General features: G+C 50.1%; 1 protein-coding gene across 1 annotated transcript; it reads right to left on the bottom strand.

Annotated features, from left to right (window-relative positions):
• Positions 1-3,497: 3,497 nt before the first annotated feature.
• On the bottom strand, positions 3,498-5,207 carry SOWAHA (sosondowah ankyrin repeat domain family member A). The gene has a single exon (XM_060091927.1). The coding sequence runs from the start codon at positions 5,205-5,207 to the stop codon at positions 3,498-3,500; it is 1,710 nt and encodes a 569-aa protein (XP_059947910.1).
• Positions 5,208-8,486: the final 3,279 nt, after the last annotated feature.

Genomic DNA, 8,486 nt, shown 5'->3' with positions numbered 1-8,486 from the left:
GGTCTCCATTAGGTAGGTAACACATGCTCAAGAACAGCCTCCAGGGACTTCCCTGGTGGTCCAGTGGGTAAGACTCCACGCTCCCAATGCAGGGGGCCCAGGTTCGATCCCTGGTCGGGGAGCTAGATCCCACATGCAGGCTGCAACTGAGAGTCCGCATACCGCAACTAAAGATCCCATGTGCTGCAGCTAAGACCCAGTGCAGCCAAAATAAATATTTTTTTTAAAAAAAGAACAGCTTCCATCCTCCTTAGAGGAAATGTACAATTGTATTAAAAAGCTTGCTGGGCTTCCCTGGTGGCGCAGTGGTTGAGAGTCCGCCTGCCGATGCAGGGGACACGCGTTCGTGCCCCGGTCTGGAAGGATCCCACATGCCGCCGAGCGGCTGGGCTTGTGGGCCATGGCTGCTGGGCCTGCGCGTCCAGAGCCTGTGCTCCGCAGCGGGAGAGGCCACAGCAGTGAGAGGCCCGCGTACCGCAAAAAAAAAAAAAAAAAAAAAAAAAGCTTGCTGTGGGGGCTTCCCTGGTGGCGCAGTGGTTAAGAATCCGCTGGCCACAAGTGGTTGAGAGTCCGCCTGCCGATGCAGGGGATACGGGTTCGTGCCCCGGTCTGGGAGGATCCCATATGCCGCGGAGCGGCTGGGCCCGTGAGCCATGGCCGCTGAGCCTGCGCATCCGGAGCCTGCGCGTCCGGAGCCTGTGCTCCGCAACGGGGGAGGCCACAACAGTGAGAGGCCCGCATACCGCAAAAAAAAAAAAAAAAAAAAAAAGAATCCGCTGGCCAGTCCAGGGGACACGGGTTCAAGCCCTGGTCGGGGAAGATCCCACATGCCCCGGAGCAGCTAAGCCCGTGCACCACAACTATGGTGCCTAGAGCATGCCTAGAGCCCGTGAGCCACAACTACCAAAGCCTGCGCGTCTGGAGCCCGTGCTCCTCAACAAGAGAAGACACCGCAATGAGAAGCCCGCGCACCGCAATGAAAAAGTAGCCCCCGCTCACTGCAACTAGAGAAAGCCCGCGCACAGCAACAAAGACCTGGTGCAGCCAAACAATAAAAATAAAAAGCTTGCTGTGGACATGACTCATACACATCTACATCAGCAATTAACTCTTCCCGCATTAAGAGGAGTGATTCTCTTCCCTGTGATCATTTTAACCAGGTAAATTAGCTTAATCAATGAACAACTATTTTTTTTGTCAGTTGTTGGAAATATCCTTCCACAGGTGTACCTCCTCTTAGTCAGATATTGTTCTTGAAAACTTTCCATATGCATATCAACTGTAATTTCCTACTGACTTACAGTTTCAGAAAGTTTTAGCCTGCAAGGAAGAAGCAGTGGTTTCTAACACCTGAATTTTAGGCTTATTGATCCTAAACTCTTGCCAAATGTTTTTACTTCACTGGGCAGGCTTGCAGCACACCCTTCTGAAACACAAAGATTCATCTGGCAGTTCAAGAACCCTCCTCTGATTTAAGTGTGCCATAAACATTAGTTATTGTTATTACTACTTTGCTGGTTTACATTTTGTCTTTCTCAAAGCTGGTCATACCTGTGTGTGTGACCTTTGTTACCCGTCTCAGTCAAGCCTCTCTTTTACCATGAAAAATCTCTAATATTTTATCCTGTCCTAAACCTTCAGCTACTGAGATTGCTTTAATTATTGCCTCCTGCCTTTTATTTTATTTTTTTGCAGAGGCAGAAGACTTTAATTTTCATTTTGAAATAATTTATGCAGCTTAGAGTTCCAAGCTAGGAAGGTGGGAGAGGTCAGATCCAGGCCTATATTTACCTACAGTTTTTGGCTACCATATCCATGTTTAGTTGACTCCTTTTTTTTGCAGAGAAATCCAAATTCTTTCAATAGTAGAATGCTTGAAAGAGGCAGAAGGATGAGGAGAAAAGAAGTGAAAAGAAAAGCAAAATACAGTAGCAAGTGCTGTAGAATGTTTAAGGGAAGTACATCATTACACAAGCAAGAACAAAATGGGGGACTTTATTTCATTGCTTAAATCAAAACATTCCATGAGAGACTGCCTTAAATAATTTCAGAGGCCTCACTGATACATACATGGGAGGGGAGCCCCAGTACCCTGTGCCACAAAAACTATTTGGTATAACTAATGACATGCAAACCCAATTTGCAAAAGCAGAGCATTATTACAATATGATATAAAAAGGTTGGTTGAGCAAATAGATTCCACATCTTTAAAATGGGAAAAGAGCCATTTTAATTACACTGTGTTGAAACTGGGAAATCTTGGCAATACTTAAAACCTTCTCAATTACAAATAGGAGCAAAGATACAGATGAATCAAGCCACCCCTCTCTAAGGTCACTGAGCAAAGAGATTCTGCATTTGCTATTTTGGAATAAGTTGTTTGCTTTCAGATGGCTTTTTAAAATGGATATCACGTACCTTTTGCTTGCACAGAGCTTTCATATAAAATAGTTGCTCCTTAATTGTATCTGTTACTATTTAACCAGAGATTTTTCTAGTGTTTTGCTATGACATTTTTTTCTTTGAATGTTCACCTACTGCACTGAAAGGCTCAGCTGGTTTGAAAGCCACAGATTCAGAAACATGGCACAATGGTGCAATTCACAAATAAATCACACTTTAAAAAATTAAATATTCATGCCATATCAAAGTAGCCAGCCACCAGTGCCAAAGACACATGTTTATATTTCACCATAAAGACAACCACAAATTAAAAGTATTTGCCAAAGTGTCTCTTTTCTTTTCTCTCATTGTTAAATCACTTTTGCTCCCAAGATGTACTTGTTTTCTAATATTTAGCATTCTCAGTATAACTGAAATTAATTACATTCACAATGGTCACATTCTGTATTCAAGACTCTCTGGAATCTTGATGGCCTAAAATGAGGTAGATAACCATTCAAGGGTTTTGTTGGTTGGGACTAATTTCCTTTAGATTTTGATCATCTTTTTTTTTTAAATAGAATTCCAAAATATTTAGCAAAAGATTGAAAATGTCTGAGCATTTTGGAAAAATATACTTTCAAAAGTTTTTTTTTATGAAAGTTGTTTTACCTCATTTCAATTTAAAAACAGGATAAAAGCATCAAATTACAAAAGCACTACATATCTTAAAGCTGACAATCCATCATCACACAAAGCTCTAATTCTGGCTTGGGAGTATATAGATGCAGAGGCATCGGGTTAAATCATTCAGGGGCCAGACCAGCTGCTGCCCCTTAACCTTTGATCCTAAATTTCAAATTTCCTCCAAAGTTCAATCCTGACTTCTGTAGTTCTTCATAGGAGGCTCTCACTGAGATCTTGAATCCCATCTCTGGAGAAAGATCAAGCTTCAGACAGAAGCTGGAAACGTAGGCCCACTTGGGTAAAACAGGCTGCAGTGGACAAAGTTGGAAACAAGATGGAGCCAAAGGTGTTGGACCGCCGTCTTGGGCAGGCTTAGACTGTGAGAGGCAGGCCCGATTAGAGCAGCTAAGCCGTAGCCTCAGGAACCGTCAGGTGGCTGGGGGTAGACTGGGCACTAGACCAGCCAAGGGCCCCGGAGTGGGTCGACGGGAGATTTCTGAAAAGACCTGCAGACTACTGCGGGTTTTTGTCTTTTTACGAGGAGCCATGGGCGAGGCACCCAAGAATTTGCTTAAGGAGCCTGACTTCCTCATGCCTCGAGCCAGATCCTGGAGCATCAGGTCGTCGGCCAGGACGCCCAGAAACGCGCTGGTGGTGGAACTGAGGATGGTGGCGGCCACCTGCACCGGGCGCCGGGCCACAAAACCGCCACTACCACCACCGGTCGCATCGGGCTCGGTAGAACTTCGCAGGCTGGGGTCGCCAAGTAGGCGGCGCAGCGCGTACGAGGCGCCGCACGGCAGGTACTGGTAAGCGCGCCGCCCGCTGTGGTCACGCACGTGCACCTGCGCACCCAAGCGGACCACCAGCAGCACAGCTGCATCCTCGTGGCCATGCAGAGCCGCCAGGTGCAGCGGCGTGTAGCCACCGTGTGAGCGCGCGTTCACGTCGACCCTCGCACCTCCACGCCGCGCGATCTCCACCAGCTGCTGCACCATCTCGAGGTCGCCACTCTTGGCGGCCCAATGCAGGGCCGTGAAACCAGACATGAAGTCGCGTTTGGCCGCCAGGCCGAGGTCGCGTAGCAGCAGCCCGTGCAGCTGGTGGGTCCAACGGCCCCCGGCAGCCCGCACTAGCCACTCGTGTTCGGCCGGCTCCAGGGGTACGGCGGACGGCGGCGGTGCGGCGGGCACCTCCTCGGTGTCCGGGCTCAGCAGGCGAGGGCCGGCGCGCGACAGGCGCCTCAGGTGCGGGGAGCGGCCGGGGCCCAGGCTGAGGCCCAGGCCGGACTCCTCTACTGAGAGCCGCCGCAGCAGCAGCGGGGAGCTCCGTGGGCTGGGCTCCTCCGACAGCTGCCGACGCAGGCCCTGCTCCTCCGCCCGGATCCGGAGCGCCGCAGGGCCCGGGACGCAGCGCACGGGCAGCATGCAGGGCTTTTGCGGCAGCGCGCGCGGAGGGGGTGGTGGCGGCCCTTTTATCAGCCCAGGCGCAGGTTCCGGGTCTGGCGGTTCTGCATGGGGCAAAGCTGCCTCCGACGGTGCCATGGACGGTGGGGCCACGTCTGCAGAGAGTCCCTCGGAGGGCTGGGCCAGCTCAAAGGCTGTAATCTGGGGGTCCGAGGGCATCCCTGCCTGCCGGGCTGGGACTAACAGCAGCCCCTTAGTCAGCTGAGTGGGCTCAGAGGCCGGAGCCCCGGGGGTGTCCTGTGGCTCTGATGGCGGAGCCGGGTCCTCAGGTGGTTCCACCGCCCTCTGCGCCGAGGCCAAGGATGGAGCCCCCGAAGCAGCGGTTTCCCCCTGTGAGACGGAGGTGATCTTCGACGGCCGGGCTGATGCCCCCGGGGTGCTCGGAAAGCAGGAGGGAAGGGACTCTGGTCCCTCCTGGGGCCGCGGTTTCTTCCTCAGCACCACATATTTGACGCCGTCGAGCTCCTTCACCACGGCCACGTCGTTGACAAACTGCTTGAAACGGTCCCTGCGGGCGGCGCGGCCGCGTGGGTCGCCGGCATCCAGCAGCGGCTTGAAGCGGCTCAGCAGCTCAGAGTTGCGCACCTTTCCGCCGTTCTCCTGCAGAAAGCCCAGCACTGCCGCCTGGCTCACGCCGGCGGCCGCAGCGGCCGCGGCCGCGGCCAGCGCCATGGTCAGTCCGGTCCCGCAGGGGAGCCGGGGCCTCCCCCTCCCACCGACCAGCTGTTCCCGGTTGCTGGGCAGGTGGACGTCGCGGTGCCAGCTGGGACGCACTGGAGCCGGGGTTCCAGGAGTCACGTCCGCCTCGGCCAGGCTCACCTGATCGTTTTCAACGAGGCGTAACGGGCGTGTCCCTGAAGCTGGACCTCGGTCACGCCCGCGCCGCGGGGCCCGGGAGTCTCCTGGAAAAATGAGCTGGGGGCCGCGGCGCGCGCGCCCCGCCGCCGCCCCGCCGGGCTCCCAGTCTTCGGGGGTAGGTTTCTGCCTTTATATTCTGTCCAATGGGCGCTGGGCTCCATCCCCCGTGCGCGGTGCTCGCCTTACCGGTGACAGCTGCCACCAGGGACGCGGTGGGAGTGGGGGAGCGGAAATTCTCCACCGCCCCTCCCAACACGGGAATTAAAGGCGCAGTGCCAGGCTCGGCTCCGGGTTGCTAGGTGGGTGTGTTCCCCAGGGATGCCGCGGTCGACAGGCGAGGCAAGGATTTTTATTCCTTTCAGAAATATTTAACCACCACAAAATACCGGGCGATTGCTTAAAAGCAATAATTTATTTAAAGATCATCAATACCTCTTGAATTGTTGATTGCGTTTCACATAGGAAACCGGCTTCATGCAACTTGCAGTAAAGACAATTTGCTGTGCGTGGCAATGCATGTCACCCGAGGTTTAGAATTTTCTTATGATAAAATAATACATTTTCACATTGAGTTTGGGGAATAAAACCACAGGAAAACATAAAGAAGGAAAAATATCACCTGAAATCACCATTAACATTTTGACTATCTTTCTTCTCCCTCCCCCGTACACATGCATATACACGTTTATGCTTTAAAATACAAAAGTAAAATTGGAATCATGCTATGTTTTTAACAGTTCACTTACTCCACAAGTATTTATTGCTCACCTAGTTTGTGCCAGTACTTTTTCAGATTGTGATACATCGATTAGCAAGACAGATAAAAACCCCTGACCTAATGGTGCTCCCATAGTGGGCTGGGGGGAAGGTGGGGAGGGACAAAGAGAAGTGATATGGTAATCTGAAAATTGTATAATATGCTAGAGAAATACTATGGAAAAAATAAAGCAGAGTAAAATAGAGGGGCAGGTTGCAAGTTTGAACCCTGTGTTTAGGGGGTAGGACTCACTGTGAAGGCCACAATTAAGCAAGGACTTGAAGAGATCAGGGACTTAAGTAGCTACATAGGAGAAGAAGCTTTTTCAGCAGAGGGACCAGCCAGGGCAAAGGTGGGATCAATTTCTTAATTTACAAACACAGTACTACAAGTATATAATCAGAGGCACCGTAGTACTTGAAGAGAGCAATACTCTGGAATCTTGCTCTCTTACACTTTTTTTAAAAATTAATTTTTATTGGCGTATAGCTGCTTCACAATGTTGTGTTAGTTTCTACTGTACAGCAAAGTGAATCAGCTATACGTACACATATATCCCCTCTTTTCTGGATTTCCTTCCCATTTAGGTCACCACAGAGCACTGAGTAGAGTTCCCTGTGCTATACAGTAGGTTCTCATTAGTTATCTAGTTTATGTATAGTTATCAGTAGTGTATATATGTCAATCCCAATCTCCCAATTCATCCCACCCAAAATGCCACACTTGAGTCTTAGGTCTACATTGAGCTACTTGCTTGACCTCTCCGTGCCTCAATTTTCTTACCTGTGAAGGGGGAGAATGACAATAATTACACTTACCTCAACAAGTTGTTGTGAGGATTCTGTGAGAAAGTAAACATAAAGCACTTAGAACAATGCTTGGCCCACAGTAAACGTTCAAATTATTTGTAGTAGTATAGCCACTACTATTTTTCTTATTCATTGGAAAAAAAAAGAAAAGAGAGAGAGAGAACGGTCTTCCCTGGTGACGCAGTGGTTAAGAATCTGCCTGCCAATGCAGGGGACACGGGTTTGAGACCTGCTCGGGGAAGATCCTACATGCCACGGAGCAACTAAGCCCGTGTACCACAACTACTGAAGCCTGCGCGCCTAGAGCCCGTGCTCTGCAACAAGAGAAGCTACCCAACGAGAAGCCCGTGCACCACAACGAAGAGTAGCCCCCGCTCGCCACAACTAGAGAAAAGCCAGGGCGCAGCAACAAAGACCCAAAGCAGCCAAAAATAAAAATAAATACATAAATTTATATTAAAAAAACAAAAAGAGAGAGAGAACATGTGAAAGGTCCTCCTCTCCCCAATCCCATTTCCTAGAGGTAATTTCCGTCTTTTTTTTTTTGGCTGCGTTGGGTCTTCATTGCTACTCATGGGTTTTCTCTAGCTGCAGTGAGCGGGGGCTAGTCTTCGTTGTGGTGCGTGGGCTTCTCGTTGGGTGGCTTCTCTTGTTGCGGAGCACGGGCTCTAGGCGCGTGAGCTCAGTAGTTGTGGCACACGGGCTTAGTTGCTCCGCAGCATATGGGATCTTCCTGGACCAGGGCTTGAACCCTTGTGCCCGGCATTGGCAGGCGGATTCTTAACCACTGCGCCAGCAGGGAAGCCCAATTTCTGTCTTCAGTTCTGTTTCCAGAATGCATTCAATTTAATCTTCTTTGTAACCTCGTTTTATACTATATTGTGAACATTTGCCCCAATGACAGTAACTATTCTTTAAAAAATATACGATTTTTTAAATGACAGGATCACGTATATATAGTAATACACTATTTTTTATCTTTTTAACATCTTTATTGGAGTATAATTGCTTTACAATGGTGTGTTAGTTTCTGCTTTATAACAAAGTGGCTCAGTTATATATATACATATGTTCCCATATCTCTTCCTTCTTTTTTTTTTTTTTGCGGTAGGCGGGCCTCTCACTGTTGCGGCCTCTCCCATTGCAGAGCACAGGCTCCGTACGCGCAGGCTCTGCGGCCATGGCTCACGGGCCCAGCCACTCCGCGGCATGTGGGATTTTCCTGGACCGGGGCACGAACCCGTGTCCCCTGCATCGGCAGGCGGACTCTCAACCGCTGTGCCACCAGGGAAGCCCTATCTCTTCCCTCTTGCGTCTCCCTCCCTCCCACCCTCCCTATCCCACCCCTCTAGGTGGTCACAAATCACCTAGCTGATCTCCCTGTGCTATGTGGCTACTTCCCACTAGCTATCTATTTTGCGTTTGATAGTGTATATATGTCCATGCCACTCTCTCACTTTGTCACAGCTTACCCTTCCCCCTCCCTATATCCTCAAGTCCATGCTCTAGTAGGTCTGTGTCTTTATT

Source organism: Mesoplodon densirostris, chromosome 3 (assembly GCF_025265405.1).
Source record: "Mesoplodon densirostris isolate mMesDen1 chromosome 3, mMesDen1 primary haplotype, whole genome shotgun sequence".
Classification (NCBI taxonomy): domain Eukaryota; kingdom Metazoa; phylum Chordata; class Mammalia; order Artiodactyla; family Ziphiidae; genus Mesoplodon; species Mesoplodon densirostris.
This window is presented reverse-complemented; position numbering and strand designations above follow the sequence as displayed.